Here is a 24284-nt window from a genome sequence, read left to right as displayed (position 1 = left end):
AATAAGCCCATTCAGACCACCAGTTATTCAAAATCTGCACTTTGCATTACTGCAGCAACAGCCCCTTTGCATTACTGCAGCAACAGCCCCAAGTAAACACCAATGCGAAGTTCCAGCTATGATGATTTACGAAGCTCGACAGGAAACTCACATTACAACAATGCCCATCTGCAATGCTCATCTCTCCCCTCCTGGCGGCCTCCACCGTGAACTGGACTCTTCGTGCCAAACTTTGAGAAGGTAACTTTTCAGTGAATCTAACCTGATCCCCGTATTCTGTACACGCTCCATCAAAGTTGGCCTGAACTTGTGACTTCCCCTCACTCTAGCACAACCAGATGACCGTGAGTGGCACCTTGTGCTTTTAGGTGCCACTCACGGGTGCTATCCGGTTCTGCGAAGAAGGCACTACAGGTCCACAGCAAGCTCTGGTCAGTAATCCTGATCATCTACTTTGCCTCTTCAATAACCTTGAAGAACAATTCCTTAAAACTAGCGTGGTCTTGAGAAGGGAATCCCCCCTCTCACACATAGATACACTTTAGGGCGTGTAGACACATAGTCTGTATCACACGTCCACTAGTTTTAATCACACACACTTTTTTTAAATCGTCCTGAAGAAAGCCAGCATATCCATAAGGCACTGGCTGAAACATGTTGACGTACCAAGGACGTGGGAGGTCGTAACTCGCCTCTGACGTCCACCTGCCTTATTTTTAATCGCTGACGGAGGCCCAGGTATTAAAGTCTGTCCTACCCTCGGGTACTGGGACCCCCGCCAAGCCGTTTTAAACTCACATTCTAAACATTCTTCACCGCACACACAGTGATATACCTGCTCCGCTGTCTCCAGGCGTCGTAGCACACCCGGGACACGTTAGGTGTCACTGGGTGGGCCCGATGATGAAGCATGCCACCAACTAGGTTGGTGGGTGAGGGCTTCATGAGCACACCTACCAGGTGCCATAAACCGTCTGACAAAACAATACTGAGTCACGCATATCTTTAAATAAGAACCTCATAACTACACATCTCCACTTTGCAGACCCATTCAAAAAACATGAATATCTTGAGATCTTGGATTTTGATGAAAAACGTCATCAATTACCTAAAAAATTCAGCAATAACAGGGAATTCAGTATAACTTTATTCGGGTGCCAAAGCAGTAATGAAAATCCACAAAACAACAATAAAGACTGCAATGCTTACAAGATAATTTCAGTGTGATTTCAGTTGACGTGACACAAATCTTATATGAAAATACAGTGTAGTGATAAAAACTCATGCATATACACATAATTCAGTGCATACTACTACGTGACCGCACAGTGGCTTGTAGCAGGACTTATCATCAGGCAGTTGTTGCAAGAAATAAAAAGCTTGGGCTCACTGTCAAAAATTTAAGACTTCATAAAAGGAATTACAAATTATTTGGTAAATGTTTTGTGAAAACCTAAAAAAAGGTATAATGCATCATTGATTGCCCAGTCCCTGTTGTGACAAGGGCACGATCTAGATTGTTTAGGAAGCCCAGCAGAAAACATAGTCAGCATTTAATAATATCTCCAGTGAAGTGAAAAGGTATTAGTTCCCAATGTCCGCATACTCTAAACAGGGAATTAGTTAGGGATCTATCAGAGCTCAAATGCAGATAAGCTGCAACAGAGGATTTAGCATGTATGTAATTAGCCTGTTAGATTGGGCCTAGGTAAATAATAACCCTTGCACCTGCTTTCTATTTAAATTTCGACACAAGGTGGGCTTAATTAAAGCATTGGCTAACCCACAGAACCTTTCTACACAAGCGGCATTCCTCTACCTGTATAGCTACAAAATGTACAATACCTCAGATCTCAGCCCCCCCAGGTTGCCACAGGGAGACATTGGGTTATATATATATTTAGTCGTGGAGAAAGTGCCCTTACCCCAGGTGGTTGTGGGAGACTGAGAAGTGAACCAACTTCCCTAGATAACTTTATCCTATAGTGGGTGATGTTTTGTGCCCATGAGCCTGCTGCATCAAAAGTGACCTCTAGATAAGAAAAAGTGCTAGTGCTTTGTAAACGGGTTGTACTGATTACAAAGCATGAAAGCTGAGTATACTTAGGGCTGCACGCCATAATATATGATTAGGAGAAATTAGTCGGTAAATCCAGGACGGCCATAATTTGCACAAATAAATGCACAAGGAGGTGCAGTGCTTTTTAGGGTACAAGCCATCATTACGTCGATATCAGTATATAGCAGTACTGGGAGAGAGGCACAGTTTACCTTTGAAATGTCAGGGATGCAAGTTGATAAATAAGGACTGAGTTTGTTAATTCAGAAGATGCACAGTAAAGGGGCAAGCACACAGCCTTCCCGCACCCTGCAATCAATCTTGATTTCCTTAGAAACTTCACCATCTGGGCTAAATCTTATCCTGGCATTCCTATGCAAAGATGCTAAAAAGTGTACAAGTGCCACATCCATCCAAATTGAGAGAAGGAGTTCCCACAGCTTCGGGTGATTAACTCTGAGGATAATTCCTTAAATGCAAGATGCAAAGGTCTTTACTTTGCTATTGTGTACTTGCCTATGTTTCAATTCAGGTTCAGATATTGCTCATTAGTGCCTCTGGAATTTCTGAAGCCATATTGACATGGATTTATAATTGAGTTTTCTGCTGCCCACGCCTTAGTTCTGTTTTATTATATTCTTCATAGGATTTTAACAGCAGTATAGATCAGTGAGATGGGACTATATCATCTTTGAAGTGACCTGTTCCCTTTCTTGAAGATTGAAACAATAGCGGAAGTAGCCCAAGAACTTGGTACCGATGAATGTTTAAGATTGTTAAAAAATTAGTCAGCTGCGGGACTCAGCGTTTGATGTTACATTTATTCAAATCAATAGGGACTCCGTCTGGGCCAGGAGACTTTGCACCAACACTCTGTTGAATAGAAACAACAACTTTGCATAGGGTGACTTGTATATCTGAGAAACTATGTTTTTTTTTGTTGAAGCAGAATATATTTGGTAAACGTGTCCCACACATGCCTCACTGGGGATCTGACAACCAATTGGGGTGACAGTATGGTCAGAAGGACTTGTTGTCTTTTTGTGGATGCAGCATACACTATTGTATCCCACTGCTGTGAGATCACCTCTTCCATCTCTCAGCAGTAGCTGCTTTATACTGTTTCAGGAGAGCAGCTACTGTAGGAGTACCTGGGGTTAGCAGCAGGGTCCCAATAGAGAGATTAGGTAGAAGCAAAGCATTTGTAGTTAAACCATCACGGGCTGTGTAAGTCACTTTGGAATGTTTTGAAAGGGATCTTTTTAATGTTTAAACAAAGGTCCACAACAAAACTAACTATCCCCTGATAACCTCCCTTGTCTGCCAAGCAACTCAAAACCAACCCCTGGTTCGCATTTATTACATTCCCAGAAATTGGGCCTGATTCTGGAGTTTCCTTACCTCCCTAAGATTGTCTGTGGTTGACTGCAATTTCCAATCCTGACTCTAATATTAAATTTCACCTGGATGGTTTAACCATTGCTACTTCGATGGGGTTATGTTCTCCAAAATGTGAACAAATTATGGCACCAGGCAGTTGAGTTAATTAAAATACTGGTAGTAAAAATATAATCGATAGTGGATGAGCGGTCCCTGCCCCTGAAGGTGGGTAATCCTGAGTAACAAATGCCAGCCTCATCCATAATATTATGCAAATCAAGTGACGAGAGGAAGGCCTCTATCTCTTCACCTCTTTGATCAAAACCCTCCAGAGCCTAATTATCATTTTGTAACTTAGGATGGGGGGACAACCTTGCATTAAAATCCCAGAGAGACACAAGTGAACCTTGAGTTTTAAATATATTCAAAATCATTGTTATAGAAGTATATCAAATACAAGGTCAGGTGCCCCTCAAAAAGCAACACTTGAAAATCACTACCTGAGGTTTCCAGTGCAATGGCATGGCCCCCAGTCAACAAATGTATACAAACAGTAATGAAATGAAATGAAATGAAAACAATATTTAATAGAGCGCACTGCTGCCAAGCGGCTTCCTGGCGCTGGGGGACCTGGGTCAGAACTCACGGAGGGGGACACAGGGGACCTAAGAAGGGAAAGCCAAAGAAAAAAGAAAAGTTTTTAAGGCTTTACGGAAGTGGCTGAAAATAGGAATGGAGCGAAGATGTAGTGGGAGACTATTCCAGAACTGGGGGGCCAAGACGGAGAGACGAGTGCCCCCGGATCTGGATTTGCGGAAGCGGGGAATGTGAAGAAGGGAGAGAGAGGAAGAGCGGAGAGTGCGACTGGGAACATAGGAAGAAATGAGGGAAGTGATGTAGGCAGGGGCAGAGCGGGAGTGGGCGCGAAAGGCAAAGCAAGCAAGTTTGAAAAGGGATCTGAAGCGGATGGGGAGCCAGTGAAGGGATTTCAGAGCCGGGGTAATGTGAGAGGATTTGGGGAGGGAGAGAATGAGACGGGCAGCCTGGTTTTGAATGGCCTGTAAACGTCGGGATTCGTGTGAGGGGATACCCACGTACAGGCCATTGCCATAGTCGAGGCGTGAGATGACTAAAGCCAAGACTATGGTTTTAAGCGCGTCGATGGTGAAAAAGCGAGATATTTTCCGAATAAGACGGAGGGAGAGGAAACATGAAGACACAACAGAGCTGATCTGGCTGTGCATGGTTAAGTCAGAGCTGACTTTAATGCCAAGGGTGCGAACAGTGGGAGAAGGCGTGGGGGGGGGGCCAAAGGAGGGGGGCCAATGTGCAGGGGACCAAGGGTTAGAAGGACCACCCGTGAGGACAAGTTCCGTCTTATCGGGGTTGAGCTTAAGATGGTTGGCGCTCATCCACTCCGAGATAAAGATAAGGGTGGAACTGAACTTGGGAATAGAATCAGGAGGGGAAGATAGATCAAAGACAAGCTGGAGGTCATCTGCGTAATTATATACAGAGACCCCCAGCTTGAGAAGAGAAGAAACAAGGGGACAGATATACAGATTAAAGAGGAGAGGGGAAAGAGAAGAGCCCTGAGGAACACCACATGTGACCGAACAGGAAGGGGCAGAGAAACCAGAGAGATGAACAGCCTGATGCCTATCCTGAAGAAAGGATGCTAGCCAGGAGAGGGCCGCGCCCCGAATGCCCGCTGCGCAGACACGGTCGAGAAGAATGGAATGGTCGACCGTGTCAAACGCAGCGGACAAGTCGAGAAGCACCAAGGCTTGGGGAAGGTTAACATCTGCCTTGCCCTTGAGTTCATCCAAGACCGCTAGAACCACCGCTTCTGTAGAATGGCCAGGGCGGAAGCCCGCCTGGTGGGAAGCTAAAAGGCCATTGTCCTCGATGTATGAGGAGAGGCAGGAGGTGACGTGGGTCTCTAGGATCTTACCCAGGTAGGGAAGAAGGGAAATGGGACGGAAATTAGCGGGGAGGGAAGGATCTAGACCAGGTTTTTTTAGAATAGGGAGGACAACAGCAGATTTGAAGGAAGAGGGGACAGCACCGGAGGCCAGTGAGGAGTTGAGAAAAGAGAGGGGAGGACCAGGACAATTAGTGAAGAGGATTTTGAGGATCCGTGCAGGAACACCGTCCAAAGGAGAGCCAGATTTAACTTTAGACAGGTAGTTGTGAAACAAGTCAAGGGAGATAGGGGGGAAAGTGTCGAGGGAAGAGGAAGGGGGAGTGGCAGGGCTGGTGAGGGTAGGCTGAGGCACAGTAGGAATGTCAGCTTTAATTTTCGCAATCTTGTCGATAAAAAAGTTATTAAGTGACAGTAATAACTCAATTTCTACCACATTAAAAACTAGATGGACTCAACAACAAATACATAACCCAAGCTGATAAATATGACAAAATTATCAAAATCACAGTAACTAGGCCACCTAAAGACCTGCAAATCAGAATTGCAATGCAAAAGAGCTCACACATAGTACACTTCCGAAAATACCCAAACTACAAACAACCACAATACACAATACAAATACAAAACACACCACAATTCATCTAGAAGTATTTCTATTCACTCTCATTTGGTCCAGAACAGCTCAGAAACATTTAACACTGCAAATAATCCTCCAATTTAGCAACCACTGGGGCAGACAGAATCCAGATTATGGGATGAAAAAAAATGTAGAGAACCTAAATGAATTAAATGAAATGAAAAGTCAATTTATAAAGCGCAGTTGCTGCCCTGGGGCGTCCAAGCGCTAAAGGTTTTCAGGTGTCTATATTTGGCGTGCCTATTTTTGGGGTGTCCGCATTCTCCACCAAAAGTGTAGACACTATCTAATCAGATAATCAGGATATATTGCCTTCTCAGAATCGAGGATGGTGTTAAACCTCAAGCATATATAAGGCAATGTGTCTCGAAAATGCTGAAATGGCACCCAAACACAAATTAAATAATTAGCATTTAATTGGAATAACTCCTTAAGAGTCAATAGTAAGATGTAAGCTATGACGGTTTATTAAAATAATTTAGGTGCAATACATAACTCAAACACAGTAATTAGTTGAAGTGCAGAGTAAATCAATATAGGGAATCAGGGTAAGACTCATTGAAATGCAGCATGAGAATGACATTAAGTCAAGTGAAAAATATTCTAAGTCCAAAGTGGTGACTATCCAACAAGGGTTTACTCTCTAGAGTCAAGCAAACCAGAGTGGCTCACCTCCAAAATGTACCATCTTATATAGAACTATTAATAACAAAGGTCAATGGAAAGGTAGAAATTAGGAGTGCAAAGGAAAACAAATAACAAATCAGAATTATGCAATATCATCTATTGCCACATCCTAGCCCTATGCTGTAAATGAATGTTAATTTGCCCTATTCTAGCCTAACGTCATTAGATGTGACATTACAAATCTAGTTACTCAAAACAATGGATGTCTAACCGATTATTGACTTATAGTATTATTGACAAAAAGAACACTGAATGTTACAAAAGGCTTCCTCCGGCGTTTAGGTGAACAACATGTCATTACAGAGCATTATATATTGCACACTTTGGTTACGTGCAGTGAACAGAAAAGAAAACACATATCACAGCTCCGTTAAAATCCACGTTGGAAGTTTGACTTAATTTTGCGCTTAGTTTAGTCATGCACAGAAAATCAAAGGGGCATATTAGCAATGAATTGCGATATATATCGCAAAACGCTCTTAGCACATTTTAATTTATCGCTGTCTATCGCTGGAAATGCTATTAGCAACGTTTTTCTCCATTGTGCTAAAATATCCAGCGATAGCGTAGGAATGAGTGAATATCGCTGGAAATGTCCCCATTGGCATTAATGCCAATGGGGGCTTAACCTAACAATCCACTCCCCATTGAATATACAGGTAAGTCATCCTATTAGCAGGTGTTAGATTCTATTGATAATCATGCTTAGCGCAACTTTTTTTATTGCTAAGCCTGCTTTGCTAATAGGCGATAGCTGTGTTAGCGACTGCTTTCAGTCTCTAACAGTTTGGGTACGCAAACTTTGCATGTCATTAGCGATAAATATCGCTGACATGCAAAGCAGGCCCCAAACCAGCTGCTATCACCTAAAAGCTGTCACTAACTGCTGTTAGCGACAGCTTGCTGATAGGGTGATAAAAATATTGCCGCTTTAGCCCTTGCTAATATGCCCCAAAGTTCTGTCAAGTGCAGTCTTTTCGTTTTAGTGTAGAAATGTTCATAATATTAAGCATACAATTTTATTAAATTGAAATCCACTATAATAGCATGATAGCCATTAATTTCAAGGAAACATGGCTCAAGGCAACTAGAAATCTCGAAAGCCAAGTCCACTTTGAGGTATAGAGAGATGACTGTGCTTGGACTTTCTTGGTTATGTTATGCTATGGAGACTTTTAGAGCACACTAGCACCCGAGATGGTATGCTGAGCAGGTGTGAATCTAGCTACATCGAACGCCTATTTGGACGAGTCAAAAAATTATTGTGGGAGGGCAGGCTTGATAAACAGGCAAGGAGGCTGAAGAATAGGTTTAAAGGAAGGTTTATTAATAAGTGGTAAAGAAGTTGAAGGTTGTTGAGTTATTGGTTTTGGATGTTTTACAGCGTCATCCGAGTCCGACGAGGATGATGAAGTCCGGTCTTCGGTTTGTCCTTGATTGTGGTGTGTTCCCCGGAGGCTCATAGAAAAACAAAGAAATGAAAGGAGCCGTTAGAATAATGTATTGCTGTTTCAAAAGGTCGTAACGCTATAACATCATAGCATACAAGTGTACCTAAGCGTTTGGAGACCAGTCCCACCACATAAAGTAAAGGTTGAAAAAGAGGACAAGGATAGGTGTTTCTACCACACCCAAATGGGTATCATAACTGTTATCAGCTAGTGTTCGATTAGAAAAGAAGGGTATAGGAGCGGACCGTTCCTACGGTAACATGGGATTTAAACTAAGGCAGCGTTTCATTCACAAAGAACTCAGAGACATCACTTTGTTGGACGCTACCCACACCCGTTCGTTTACCACCCTCTCCCGTCTATTCCCAGTTTACAATCACTAACCTGGCTCCGCCGTAACTCTCCTGAGTCACGGCTGCTCTCCAGCCACCTCCGGATACCACCAATCTTCGGACCACGTCTCGTCTTCGTCCTCGGTGGTTCCTGATGTCCAGGTCTTCTTTTGGTCGAGTTCTGCGTCTTTTTCCTGCTTTAAATCGGGTCCCGCGTTTTCCTGCTTGCACTCGGGTCCCGCGTCTTCCCGCTTGAAACCGGGTCCCGCGTCTTCGTGCTTGTGTTCGGGTCCCGCGTCTTCCCGCTTGAAACCGGGTCCCGCGTCTTCCTGCTTGTGTTCGGGTCCCGCGTCTCCCTTCCACGCTGTCCTGGTTCCACCGACTTCCTCCCCGTAATGGTTATTCCACTCCTCTCTTATTGGCCCTGGGTAACTGCTTCCGGTGTTCGAGGGAGGGACTTCCGGGTTGTGTCCCCGTTCGTATCCCTGCGAAGACAGATGAGAGGAGCGATACCGTAGTTGAAGGGGTCTGGTAGGCAAACTCTCACAATTATGTTTTCAGCTTCTTGCAGAATTGAAGAAGTGAGGAGGCAGTTCTTAGATGTAGCATCAGGTCATATAATGCTTTAGGAGTGATATTGGAAAAGGCTTGACTGCCGAATCTGGTTTGCTGTATGCATGGGATGTGTTCAAATATAAGTCTGGATAAATAGAGGTATCCGTAAGGTTTGTTAAAGAAGATGCAATTGTTGAGGCATGATCAGCCATCGTTATTTGATGCATTGAAAGTGTAGGTGAGGACTTTGAATTAAGCTCATTTCAGTCAGTGGTGCTCCTTCAGCTGTGTTGTAATGTGAGTGTAGTGTGGGAGGTTGAGGGTGATTCTGGCCACTTAGGTATGAATGGTCTTCAGGCTTCAGGTGAATGTTTAAATAATGCTGACATTGAAGGTGTTCTGGTAGTCCAGCTTGCTTGTGACAAGGGTGTCTGTGATGGTTTTCTGGGTGCTGATTGTTAGCTGCGATTATTCAGTTTCCATGTGTAAAAAAAATGTGTGGGCATGAGCAATTTTCAGGTCCAAACATTGAGTGAAAGATTACTGGACAGACATTCTGGGCCAGCGATTTCAGACTTAACACAATCACTGAGGACAAGATAGGGCACTACAGCCGCCTAGAGCATTTTGAGTATGGGGAGTGGGCTAGTAAGTTACTAGCTTGGAAAATTATGAGTGACCGAGTCAGGAACACAATTAAGGAGATTAGGTGTGAACATACTGGGGCTCTTTTATCAGACAACCAGGCTATTGTAGCTGTATTTTATAAACATTATGCGGATGTGTATAAGGAGGATTTGGAGGTCACCCCAGAAGAAGTGCTGAGGTGGCTAGCGCAAGATCAGTATCAGCAGCTACCAATGGAGAATACTAGGCATTTGAATGGAGAGATCAGCATAGGGGAATTAGAGAAATCTATAAGTGAGGGAAAGAAAGGGAAGGCACGGGGACCGGATAGTCTCCCTCATTAAGTTTATAGGGCCTTAATGGATACCTTGGGTCCGATCTTGTTACAGATGTTTAATGATATTTTTATGTCTAGAGCGGGTTTTCCAGACTCTTGGAAAAAGGCCACCATAGTGTTAATCTTGAAACCTGGTAAATCCCCCAAAAATTGTGATTCATATAGGCCAGTGTCACTTTTAAACGCTGACTATAAGCTTTTTGCAAAGATTATAGCAGAAAGGCTTAACGGGGTTATCTCCTTGGTGGTACACAAGGATCAAAAGGGTTTTATCTGAGGGAGAATGCTTAAAGAACTGGCATTCAATCTTATTGGCGCAATAGAACTGGCCAGCACGTATAATCTCCCTTTAGCGGTAATGGCACTGGATGCCGCTAAAGCTTTCAACAGTGTCATTGGGTTTTCTTAAAAACAGTAGTCAAATCTCTTAACCTGGGTCCAAACATATGTAAAATGATTGAGGGTATATATGCGGCACCTCTTGCTAGGGTTTTAGTTAATGGAGTTTTGACAGAACCAGTTCAGATATCAAGGGGAACGAGACCGGGTTGTCCTTTGTCCCCTCTGCTATTCGATTTATACATTGAGCCACTATCTAGACGGCTCAGAGACTACGCAGAAATTCAACTTTTAATTATAATGGGTGGAGTAAAAAGATAGGCCTATACGCAGACGATATCTTGGTCTTTACCAGTGAGATCAATAGTGCACTAGAGGCTGTTCTAGCAATTACCACTGAATTTGGGAATATCTCAGGGTATAAGATTAATAAACAGAAAACTGAGATTATGACTTGGAATCTTACAGCAGATGGGATAAGATGAACTTAGGATATGAGATATCTCGGGGTAAGGATTACACAGGATATCGCGAAGCTCACGGAAGTGAACTTCGAGATTGCTAAGAAGGAAGTGGTCACCCTGCTGAAGAACTGGGCGCACTTACCTTTGACCTTGTTTTGTCGGGTTAATCTTGTAAAAATGGTGATACTGCCGAAGTTTACGTTTTTATTTGAATCTATTCCTCTCCCCTTTTCTAAAGTCTGGTTTTCAAAACTCCAGGGACAGATCAGCTCTTTCATTTGGGCTTCTAAAGGGCCAAGAATCTCCTGGAAGTAGCTGAGGAGATTGGAAAAAGGGGGTTAGTGTTACCTGATTTGTTGCTATCCCCCACATGCATCAATCTAGGATTTTGCATTTCTTAAATAGCGACAATTAAGGAATCGCTATTTAGGAAATGCAAAATGCTATGCATCAAGAAATCCTAAAAGTTTTTAGGATTTCTTAATTTTCGGAAATTGTGATTCCTTAATTGCGAAGTGCACTTAAGGAATGGCATTACATTGATTCCTATGGGCCTAGAGGCCCATAGGAATCAATGTAGTCAATTGGAAGGCAGTAGCAAATTGCGAGTGGCACTTAGAAAATTTCATGGGTGCAGGGGGGGGTCCAAAGGACCCCCCCCTGCACCCCTGAAATGCATTTGAAAGTGCATGTTTCACACACACATGTCCTAAGGACATGTGTGTCTGTAACTGGACAGTTTAAAAATGCATTTTTAAGCATTTTTAAACAATTTCGCAAATTACCACGAGGTTGAACCTCGTGGTAATTTGCACTTCCAATTTGAATAATCGCATTTTTGTTTTTAAATGATGCATAGCTTTTAAGGAATCGCAAATTTGCAATTCCTTAAAAGCAATCGCATTTTTGGAATTCGGTAAAAATACCGAATTACTCAAAAATGCTTGATGCATCCCAAACACATATTTTGGAAGTGCAAACGGACGAATTTACCGATTCGCACCGTTTGCACTTCCTAAATAGGTTGATGCATGTGCCCCTATATTCTTTGTCTTTCTTGTTAAAAAAACGGAAGGATGTTTTTACTCACACCATCTAATTCAGAAATAGGCGGTATGTTTGAGGTTCAGTTGAAAAGCCACAACCTGAGGGAAGGAGGTTTTATGTTTAAGTACGCCGACCCAAGGTACTTCAAAAAAGTAAGGCTTAAGATCTTAAGAGGCATGCCTGAGACATGGTATAGAGTAAGGAGAACTGTGAAGTTGCCATATTTCAGCAATTAACCTCCGATCTGGGTTCTCCGGGGTCCCCTGAATGGGCCAAAGATGCATTGGCCGCACCCTTGAGGGAAGCGGGAATAGAAGTTTGGAATCATCTCCTGCAGGAAGATCAGTTGCTTTCATGGGAGGAATGTAACTAGATATCAGGTCAAAGAATATCAAGATTTAAATATCTCCAAGTTTTAAGCTGGTTTCAAGCTGCTAGTACATAAGTTGGAGGATATAACGAATTCGAGGAGAAAGTTGTCTCCAGGCAGTCTCCAGCCAGGGAGATAGCACTCTGGTATTGGTTCATGGTGGATATGGAAGACGGGAACTTCAGCCTTCCTGATGATCTTTGGGGCAGATGCTTGCTGTCAACTACGCTTGAAGACCAATGGCAAGTATCTATGCGTACTTTATACAAAATAGTAAAGCCTGCATACCTGAGAAGGAATCATCTTTTCACCGTTCACAAAGCCTATTGGTCGCCTCGGAGGCTATCAAAGTTTGGTCGAGGAGGTGATGTGGCGTGTCCAAAGTGCGGCAGCGTGAGGGAAGACGATCTCCATATGTTTCTCCTCTGTCCTAAGATTGGACAGCCGTGAGTAAAGCTCTTTCTGATTCCTTGATGATACAAGTTAAGGTAAGCGCTTTACTAGTTATTTTTGGATTGATGGACTCTGAAAGCACAAGTATTAAGAAGCATCTAAATCTGATATTCTATGCGATTTTACTGGCCCGTAGGGAAATCTGTAAATTGTGGGTTTCTTCGATTGCTCCAAGTTATGAATGTTGGCTATCATCTATAAGATATGTGGCAAAGCTGGACAGTGCAATTAAGGGGCGTGGCAGACAGGAATTTTGGGCACCTATTATGAATTGTTGGGAGCACTGGTATTTATTGTAGGTGTCCAACGATTAAGCCCCTTTCCGCCTCGGCTGATAGTACCTTCCTTCATGGTGACTCTTTTATCTCTTCATCGGGTTGGTGTAAGTATTGGGCTCGGTACGGTGCGATTGGTGGCTCCAGGGCACCCTACAGCTACTCCATTGTCATGGACTCATATCAGCAAATGAGGTTATGGACATTTCGGCTAGCGAGAAAAGCAAAATGGTACGATAGAGGCAAAGGAGGACAAAAAAAAGAAAGATAGGGCACTGCAAATACAAAACGCAAAAAAATAAAAGCACAAGCAGACAAGCGAGCAGATCAATGCAGAATTCTTCTTGTGCTGTAGAATTTGTCTGAACCCTTAAAAAGTAATTGACACTCCCGTCTAGCAGGAATTTAAATTTCTCAAATTATTTGATTTTGGTTTTTCCCCAGATTGCAATAATGCCATTCTTTGCATACAGTCAGAACTTTGTGTGGTGCATGAGGAAAATTTGCAGTTTTTAGAATTCTCACTCTGCATCCATTGTGTGAATGCCACATGAGGTTATTGAGTGGGGATTTACAGACTTGTCTTCCATTTTTCGTGGAGTACATGCTAAATGCGTAGGTGGCCACATAGCGTGAGTGTGCAAAATAAGGCATATCTTAACAATGGATGGAATATTAGTATCAGAAAATTAAATGAAAGTCACAAAATCTGTTTTTGAGCTTGCCGATGCCACCGCTATTTTCCTTTGAATTTATCCATCTGATCTACGTCCTTAATCTCTTTTCGCATCATCTCTGTCCTTATATCCTCTAAAATCTTAGAAAAAAGTGGCCCACTGTCGGTGCGCCCCCTGATGGCAGACATTTGGAGGGGGAAATGAGTTCCAATGGTCCACATAGACACCCACCTGCAGGCAGGTGCAGTCACTCACTGCACATGACTGCTAGGATCTCTCTGTCACCTCTAAAATGCAGGTAGCTACCACCCACCCTTCATACTGAAGAATCTCTCTTACCTTGATCAACTCAGAATATATTTACTAATATTGAAAGGGTTATGGTAACAAGAGATGAGGAAATGTAAATCAAGTTTTATAAAAGAAAAATAATGCTTCAGGCAACAGTACTCATTGTTTCATAAGAATATTAACAAAACTCATTATATGATTAACCATATTAAAAACTACCTTTCAATGAGGTTCAACAATGACACAAGTCTGGAAACACACTGTATAACGAAGTTGAACTAAACACACTTTAGACTACATACAGTATTCATGTTTCTGAATATATTACCTTGGTATTTGGAGAGATGATCAGAGTTTGGTTCAACGACATGATTATTAACTTGGACTCCTGGGCACTGAGCTTGCAATTTTGACAAAAGCTGTATATCCATTTTTCCTAAGTAAAAAATATATGACATTCTTTAAAAATTCTCAAAAAATGTAAGCATACCACATATCTGAAAACACCCCCTAGTAACTCCTGCACTTTTTAGGTCTGGCTTGTTCGCTTCAGCCCTCTGCAAGGCCTATGGTCTACAATATACCTAGAGTTCGCTATGAGTCAGCCCCCTGATATCACTGTAAATCACATCTCGTATCAGTCCAAAAAGGTGTACATCCCTAAACTACTGCTATTTGTTGATTGGTATAGTATTCGTTTTCCCAGGAGTCCTTCATTTGCTCTGTGTGAGGTAAATTGTCTTTGGCATTTGACAAAGACTATTTGCTGAAAACAGGAACTTGAAAAAAAACTTCTTAGTTTAAAATAAACATATTCTACATTCCTTATTCTTAATCACCACTCCCTGACAATATCATCATGGAAATGCACTGTAGTATTTTTCAATTTGATTTTTCCAGAAGACAGTTATCAAGCAAAATAAATGCTGCATTAAAAAACCCAACGAATATGAAAAGAGTATGATAGTGTTTTTTACTTTTTGTTTGTTATGAGGTGTCTATTGCTTTCAGCGAGGGAAGCCACTTCCTGGTCCTAATGCATAGGAAGATTTGGATGGATAGTAATGAAGAGTACTAAATGTGACATTATTACATTATTCAACTTCCTCTTCACAACCTTTACTCTCTAAGGAAAACAGTTGTTGACAACTTGGGCCCCTCAGTCGATCAAAGATCGACTGAGTTGCCAAAAAGCAAGGACAGTGGGTGCTTAATTAAGGGCACTGACACTGGATACAGGAAGAGGTCGGAAAAAACTTCAGGGGGCATATGAAGCGTCATAATTTCCATAACACGTTGGTTCCACTAATAATGCTATAATAATACTATAGTGCTAAATCCTATCAGTAAGAAAACATTTTAACATTATAATGTTACCGCCGCCATGGGAGAAAAGTCCTCTGACAAGGGCAGCACTGTATTTTCTTCTTTACAAACAGAAAATCCTGTATTTACGATTTTCTTTTTGTAAAGAAAAAAAGAATAGTAAAATGCCTTTAACTGAAATACAGTGAAAGTGGTTCCTGTGAATGCCTTTATAAATGATCGACTTATAAATTAGGTGAGTGGTATATCCAACTGTCTAGTTATAAATCTCTCAATTAGCTTTCACAAAAAAGGGCAATTCACCAAGCTGTACATTTTGGTATCCTATGAGCATCTACCATCTGTGAGAAAGTGAATTATTAATTGGAGTGGATGAGAGACCACCAAATGTAATAGCGTCCACTAAGTAATTAGGTCCTGTCAAAAGTTTAAATAATTTAAACCTTAGCTCAACCCCTGGTAGATATTGCAGAGAACAGAGAGTCTTAATTTAAGGAAATCACGTCAAGTATTCAGAAGTACCAAAAAAAATAAAGTCAGAGAAATGACACAATACAAATCCCAATCCGATGTATTCATAAAAAGAAAAATTTAGTAAACAAAATTATACCAAAACAACATAAATCCAATGAGGGTAAAAGAGTCATAGGTTTTGGTCAATGGTCACTGTAGACTGTGAGCTAGGAGTATTTTTTTGCCGACTGTGATGAAGCGCAGGTCCAATACACCGATTAAACTAGTCCTGCTGGAGCTGGAAATCACAAAATTCGAAAAAGTCAGTGACATTACCGGTTAGATACTTTTCCCAGCAGGGACAATTGAAGATCTGGATCAAAAGTGTTTCAAAACATTATAAATTTCTTTAAGTGCCCAAACAACCACAGGAGTGCACTGCTAAGGCCCCCAGGACCGCTGAGGGACATTTAGAGACTCTCAAGGTGTCAGGCAGAGACCACCAGCAAACTCCAGTCCAAGTTCCATTTGCCACTGGCCAGCTGGGAATTTCCAGCAAAAGGCCTCTTGCAACTTGTTTCGGTCCATGTAGCCACACAGGGATTTATTCAACTGGCCTTTGGAGTCTGCTTCTTCAACCTAAATATAAGCGGGAGCAGTCCAGTCCTTCAGGTGAAGACAGCAGGTCAGTTCTCTTCTGTTCTTTTGCAGATCCTGAAAGTATTTCTTAGAGGTGCCTTGGTATGCCACATTTACGTCTGGCATAAGCTAGTAGGAGAGCATACATCCTAGGCACTCCCTAACCAATGGAGTAAACGTTCCCAGAGGTATCCCAAACCACTTTTTCAGTAGTTCCACTTTGCTTTATCACTAACAGTCCCATAGGGCCATGTGTCAGGTCAATTTCAAGATGGCCGAAGTCTTTACCCACACTGAACTTGGGCTCTGAATGCTAAGTGGTTGTAGAGGAGCGGACTATGGGAATCACCAGTGTACACTCACAACTAACACTAAAATCTAGTTTAAAGGAGGAGACAGACGTCTGGTAAGGCAAAAACAAGTTTCTTAAGCACCAGATGGGGATGCACATGAAGTGGCTGAGCATCGTGTTTGCTCCCTTTCAAGGGCGCCAACTTTAAAATGTGGCTCAAACAGACCTGTCAGGTAGGATTTGACATTGAGGTGTCAACAAGATAGCAGGACCCCATCATTCTGCTGAGTTCAAAAGTGTAATCTCTGCCTATTCAGGGTGACCTTTCAATCACAATGAACTGTTATGTAGGTCCTGAGATGAATTCCATACCTCAGTCACTGCTCATTCAGGCTGCCCGTTTCTGGACTGTTAATACAAATTTGCATATCAGACATGGAGACTGTAACTTTTTAAAGTTACTTATCTCTAATGTTTATAAAAAACTTGACTTCACCTTTGAATTGGATTTCCAATAACTGCTAAAAGTTGTTGTTTAATGATTTTTACTTAGTGTCCCATTCAGAGGCAGTTCCTGTGTGTGAGCATGGGGGCTTTGTCCTCCAAATGTTGTAGGCATGTGGATGTTAATTGCTAAATGATTAATTGCTGGTAATTGCTTATAGCAACTGGCATCCACATGTCGAACAAAACATTTCTGTGTCTCAGTGCCTGCCTTTGCTCACTTGAGGGTCAGGCAGAAAGCCAGTTTATATACTCGCATGTGCACATGTGCCAGGTAAAGTTTTCTTTTTTTCTCGCTACGAACAACTAACCTAGCACCAGCACAGGTTTGCTGAAATCGGGGGACTTGGAGGACCGCCCACTGATTATCCATAGCAGCTTCATATTTTAGAAGCCACCCAGGGATTGTAGGGCATCAGTTCTGTACTTCCCGAGGCTGCTTGTTAGTCACTGCTGTAACTCCCTCACCATCCCACCCTCTCCTAAGTTGTCACAGGGTGGGTTGGGGCCAGCAAGTCTCACTGACCTCATCCCATGACGACCTGGGAAAGGGTGGGATTACAGGCAGCTGCTTGCGATGCCCTTTTTTCTGCCTTCACTGGGGCTCACATGATAATCATACACAGACCCCTGGGCCCACGCACACAATTCAACGAAACCATCGCCGACTTCATCAGCCCGCACGCCCTAGCCTCACCAGAATACATCCTCCTAGGGGACCTGAACTTCCATCTGGAGAAAAACAGCGACAACAACACCACCACCCTGCTCAACAACCTCGCCAACCTCGGACTCAAGCAATTGGTGAACACCCCCACCCACATCGCCGGGCACACACTCGACCTCATCTTCTCCGCCAGCCACCACGTCTCCTTCAGCCACTACTCTGGACTACACTGGACCAACCACAGAAGCATCTACTTCACCTTCAAAAAGAATACCTCCCACCACCGCACGCAACAAATCCCCCGCAGAAGCTGGAGCAAAATAACCACAGACCAGCTCCACTCAACGCTGAGCCAGAACCCGCCAGCCGACACTGCCGACACCAACGATGCAGCCCACAACCACGCACAGTAGATCACCAACTGCGCCGATAACCTCGCACCACTGAAGAACCCCCCAGGCATGACTGGCAACAGGAAAACCTCATGGTTCACAGACACCCTCAAAGAATCAAAAAAATCCTGCCGAACCCTCGAAAAAACCTGGCGCCACGAACGAACTACAGAAAACATTGCAGCCCTCAAGATCGCCACCCGCGAACACCACCAGCTGATCCGTACCACCAAGAGGACATCATTCAAAGAGCGACTAGACAACAACACCCACAACAGCAAGGGACTCTTCAACATCGTCAAAGAGCTCTCCAACCCCGGCGCCAGCAACAACGACATCACACCATCACAAGAACTCTGCAACTCCCTCACCACGTTCTTCCACCGAAAGATCGCAGACATACACGACAGCTTCGGACCCCAGTCTCAGCCTCCAGCCACCCAACCAGCGACCCCCACCAGCACCCTCAGTGCCTGGACCCCCATCAGCACTGAATACACCCCCAATGTCATGAACTCCATCCACTCCGGCTCCCCCTCGGACCCAAGCCCCCATCATATCTTCAACACAGCGGACACCATCATCGCACCCCATCTCCGAAATATCATAAACATCTTGTTCACATCAGCCACCTTCCCAGAGAGTTGGAAGCACGCAGAAATCAACGCCCTGCTGAAGAAAACCACAGTGGACCCCAAAGACAGCAAGAACTTCCACCCCATCTCTCTTCTTCCCTTCCCGGCCAAATTCATCGAGAAGACCGTCAATAAAAAGCTGACTGCTTTCCTAGAGGCAAACAACTCACGCGACCCATCCCAGTGCGGATTCCGAGCCAACCACAGCACCGAGACTGCCCTCATAGCAGCCACCGACGACATCAGGACCCTGATGGACAACGGAGAAACAACCGCCCTCATCCTCCTGGACCATCGCACCCTAATAACCTGCCTCTACAACACTGGGATCCAAGGAAAGGCCCTGGACTGGATCACCTCATTCCTCTCCGACAGAATCCAGAGAGTCTGCCTCCCTCCCTCCCGCTCAGAAGCCACCAAGATCATCTGCCACGTACCCCAAGGCTCCTCGCTCAACCCGACCCTCTTCAATATCTGCATGAGCCCCCTCGCAGACATCGCACGGAAACACAACATCCACATCATCTCCTACGCCGACGACACCCAGCTGATACTCTCCCTAACCAAAGACCCAGCCACCGCCAAAACCAACCTACAGAAAGGAATGAAAGACGTCGCAAAATGGATGAAGCTCAGCTGCCTGAAGCTGAACTCAGACAAGACGGAGGTCCTCATCCTCTGACAATCCCCATCCGCCTGAGACGACTCCTGGTGGCCCCCAGCTCTGGGCTCCGTGCCGACACCCGCGATCACTCGCGCAACCTGGGATTTATCCTGGACTCCTCCCTCACGATGACCAAGCAAGTCAACGCCGTCTCGTCTTCATGTTTCAACACCCTGCACATGCTTCGAAAGATCTTTCGGTGGATCCCCACCAAAACCAGAAAGACGGTCACCCAGGCCCTCGTAACCAGCCAACTGGAATACGGAAACGCCCTATACGCTGGAACCACCATCAAACTACAGAAACGACTACAACGCATACAGAACGCCTCCGCACGACACACCCTCGACATCCCTCGCCACAGCCACATATCCGCCCACCTGAGAAACCTGCACTGGCTCCCCGTCAACAAGAGGATCACATTCAGGCTCCTCACCCACGCAGACAAAGCGCTCCACGACATAGGCCCCGAATACCTCAACAACCGTCTCTAGTTCCACACTCCCACCTGCCAGCTCCGCTCCGCCAGCGTCGTCCCCGCCACCATTTCAAGGATTCGCAGAACCACCGCCGGAGGAAGATCATTCTCCTACCTGGCAGCCAAAACATGGAAATCCCTCCCCGCACATCTACGAATGACCCAGGACTACCACCTCCCCTCCAGGAAATACCTCAAGACCTGGCTTTTCGAGCAGTAGCAGCCCCCCCCCCATGCCTTGAGACCTTCACGGGTGAGTAGCACGCTCTATAAATGTTTCTGATTGATTGATTGATAAGCCCTCATAACGTGAGCTCAGGATGTGCAATGAACAAAAAGGATTACTTTTAGTACAGCGCACATCCTGATATCACGTGTTTCAAGGTGCTCAAATGTGCTATTGAAGTAATTGGCACTAGAAATCAGCAAAACAATGAATTAACATGGAGAGCTGAACCAAAAGTGTTTCACCTTAGTATATCAGATTTTAATTTCCATTCAAAAGTATTTATTAAAAGTAAGAGCTTTTAAATCTGAAATATTCCTGCCCCCATTCTGATGGCAAAGTTATTAGTAAATGAAGAGGAAAAACAGGGGTCATGTATATGTTATTTGTGGGTTTGATTTCTAAAGATAGAGCACAATTGCACAATTTTAGATCAATTTTGAAAAAACTTTTAGGGGCGAATGCCTCCCTCACCCCCCTTTTGAAATGTCCTGCTCGCTCGCACACCAAAATCATCTCTCTTATGCACCACCACCACTTTCAAATTACTCTGATGTTGCACATCCACGCAAGTCACACATCCCTGGACTCCCCCATGTATCTAGTTTTCAACAATTTCTGGGTTTGGGTGGTTTACATAGATGGCTGTCAAGCCCGGGACCAAAAAACGCATGTGACCCCCTGCAAAACCAGGTTGTTTTGTGATAGATAATTTTGATGTCTCCACTATGCGTTTTAGGCTCTTCCCTGTCATACGTGAGGTACCATTTTTACCAGGAGACCTGGGGGCACGCAGGGTGGTAGGATATTTGTGTCAGCCTGCTGAGCCTACCACTTTCCCACCAGAAATATGTGACACATTTGATGTTTTTTTACCCACATTGGAGGTTTGCAAGAGATTCTGGGTAGGAAAACATTGGGGAATCCACACAAGTCATACTACCCTGGACTCCCCCAGGAGTCTAGTTTTTAGAAATGTCTGGGATTGATAGATTTCCCTAGATGGCCACCGAGCCCGAGATCAAAAACGCAGGTGGCTCCCATGCAAAACAACGTCTTTTGTAATTGATAATTTTGAAGTCTCCACAGTACATTTTGGCCCGTTTCCTCACACGAGCACCAGGCCTACTCACACAAGTGAGGTACCATTTTCATCGGGAAACTTGAAGGAATACTGTGTTGGTGGACGTTTGTTGCTTCCCTTAGATTCCAGGACTTTCCATCTCCTAGATGTGAGGAAAAATGTTTTCCCCCCAAAGTTTGAGGTTTGCAAGGGATTCTGGGTAACAGAACCTGGTGAGAGCCAAACAAGTCACCCCTTACTGGATTACCCAGGGTGACTAGTGTTAGAAAATGTACAGGTTTGCTAAGTTTTCCTCTGTGCCGGCGAGCTGGAGCCCAAAATCCACATCTGGGCACATGGCAAAAAAAGGGTCTGTTTTCTGTGGAAAAATGTGATGTGTCGACGTTGCGTTTTGGCCTGTTTCCTGGTACTAGGCCTACCCCCACAAGAGAGGTACCATTTTTATCGGGAGACTTTGGGGAATGCTGGGTGTGTGGAAATTTGTGGATCCACACTGATTCCAGAACTTTCCATCACAAAAATGAGAGGAAATTGTGTGTTTTCCCAAAAGTTTGTGGTTTGCAAGGGATTCTGGGTAACAGAACCTGGTGAGAGCCACACAAGTCACCACATACTGGATTCCCCTGGGTGTCTAGTTTAAAAAGAATTATAGGTTTTCTAGGTTTCCCTAGGAGCCGGCTGCTCTAGGGCCCAATATTTACAGCTTAGCACATTGCAGAAAAAGGGCAGTGCCTAATAGGCTTTCGGCCGCCTTGGGGCAGAGGGGGTAGATCAGGGGTATTGCCTTGATATGTCCGAAAAGGTGGCAGCAAGACTGTGGCTGTTTTTTGGGGGTGTGTGGGAGCATTTGTATTCCTATTCTTGGCAGCCACCACCCCTACATACATAAAAGCCGGGAGGGCATGGCATCTGTGTTATTTTTTGAAGCGTGTGGGGGCACTGGCATGCCCATTCTGGCCAGCCCTAACCACAGAACATTGAAAACATATTCCTTGGTGCTTAGTGGGCTTTCAGACCCCTGGGGGCAGAAAAGGGGCTATTGCCCCCATCTGCCTCACAGGGAAACAGAAAGACTGTGCAAATTTGTTTAGGCTGGGGGCCTTGGCATACCCTTTCTGTGCAGCCCCCACCCTTATATATTAAAAAAAATCACTGGTGCCTAGTGGGCTTTCTGCCCCTGGGTTGCAGATCAGGGAATACTGCCCCCATCTGCCTCCGGGGGGGCAGAAAGACGGTGGCATTTTTATTGCGGGAATAGGGGCATTGGCATGCCCATTGTGGGCAGTCCCCACCTCCAAACTTTGAAAAGAAATAGTCCCTGGTGCCCAGATAAGGAGCTATTGCCCTAATCTGCTTGCCGGGGGGCAAGAAGACTGTAGCACATTTTCGTGGGTTGAGGGCATTGGCATTTCCATTCTGGGAATCCCCCCTCTTTGGACATAAAAAAAATCCATGGTGCATAGTGGGCTTTCTGACCCCCGGGGCAGATCAGAAGCTACTGCACCATCTGCCTACCAGGGGGAATAAAGACTGTAGGGGTGGGGCAATTAGCATGCCCATTCTGGGCAGCCCCCACCCCTATGTATAAATAATCCCTAGTGCCTAGTGGGCTTTCTGCCCCATCTGCCTTGTGGGAGGGCAGAACGACTTTTGTATTGATTGGAGGAACGGGTGGGGGAATTTGCATTCCCATCCTGGGCAGCCCCCACCCTTGGCCTATAAAAAAAGAACCCCTGGTGCCTAGGGTGCTTTCTGCACCCCGACGGGGCAAAAACACTGGTTATGCCAGTTTTCAATGGGGGAGCAAAGGCCCTTGCCCATGGGGTCAACTCCTTCCTCCCTGTTGCCTAGTGGGTGGATCCCTGCTTGGGGTTTGTCCTCCTGGGGCAATGACCAAGCAGGGATACACTAGCGAAGGGTGCCATTGGAAAGGAAAGATTCTCCCCTTTCCAACGATACCTCTCCCATGTGTTTCAGTGCTCAGGTGAGGAGATGCCCCATGAGCACGAAACATTGAAACTGAAACTAAGTTTCCATTTAATTTTCAATGTAATGACGACAGCGCACCATGCGCGCAATCATCATTACATTGAAAATATTAAAAAAAGGCTTGGGAGGCAGAGGAAGCGCTTCCCTACCTCCTGAGACCTAAAAAAGGAAAGGAAATCACTCTGCTGTTTGCAGCAGAGGGATTTAGAGCACCTGTGCACATGTCGGAATGGTTCCGTCTTGAGCACAGGTGCACTGGAGGTCATAATGGAACCATTCCATCACAAGCACCAAAAGGGTAACCTTAAATCACAATCTTAATGCATTTCTTCACATTTGGCAATACATTAATCAATGCCAGTAGCTCAGAAAGCGGGCTGGAGTAACTTCCCTAACATTCTCGTCAGACATCAAGGAGAAGAAAGCAGGTTGGTCCACATTCGGTGCTTATATGCAACCCAAGGTTAGGTCCCTCCCATCTAGTTTGCCCCTCACCACTACATACCTACCCTCCGGGTCAATAAGCTGTTGTGTGCATTGAAAGGGTACCCCGCCCTTATCCAGACGACCACCCCTCTGGCATATGCCGAGTAATCAGTGTGGAATACCTGTCCCCTCCATCTCCGTTGCAATGCTTTCCCTATCTGTGCCAAGAGATGTGTTTCCTGGAGGAAGGCAATATGTATGTCCCTTCAAATTAAGTATGAGTGAATCTTGTGGCATCTATGCATGGTATGCATCCCCCTCACATTCCACGTGAGACATTTGTAACCTAAGTCGGGTCCCATGGAAGTACACGTAGCAGTCTATACAATCCCCCATGGGAGCCTCTGACATGTCCAGCACGCACCCCCTGCCCCGCATACCCATTATCAAACAGTTCTACCCAACTCCCTCTCTCCAGGACAGATAACCAACGTGGTAACCCCATCCAAACCCTGAAAAACAAGCGTTAATCAACAAGAGTAGGCTAGGCTATATGGAACGTCAATGCCAGTTAGATCCGGAGCTTCCCCTCACCCCCTCC

General features: G+C 44.6%; 1 protein-coding gene across 3 annotated transcripts in view; it reads right to left on the bottom strand.

Moving 5' to 3' along the window:
- The window catches only part of LOC147732925 (histamine N-methyltransferase A-like), a 248382-nt gene that overhangs the window by 108234 nt on the left and 115864 nt on the right, over positions 1-24284 (bottom strand). For all 3 annotated transcript variants that reach the window (XM_086957460.1, XM_086957459.1, XM_086957461.1), the window contains one exon: positions 14237-14344. In XM_086957460.1, coding sequence (XP_086813586.1) covers positions 14237-14344 — 108 coding nt within the window. The remainder of the gene's footprint in view (positions 1-14236; positions 14345-24284) is intronic.

Source organism: Lissotriton vulgaris, chromosome 2_1 (genome assembly GCF_964263255.1).
Source record: "Lissotriton vulgaris chromosome 2_1, aLisVul1.2, whole genome shotgun sequence".
Taxonomy (NCBI): Eukaryota; Metazoa; Chordata; class Amphibia; order Caudata; family Salamandridae; genus Lissotriton; species Lissotriton vulgaris.
The sequence above is the reverse complement of the archived record's forward strand: the minus strand, read 5'-3'. Positions and strand labels throughout refer to the sequence as shown.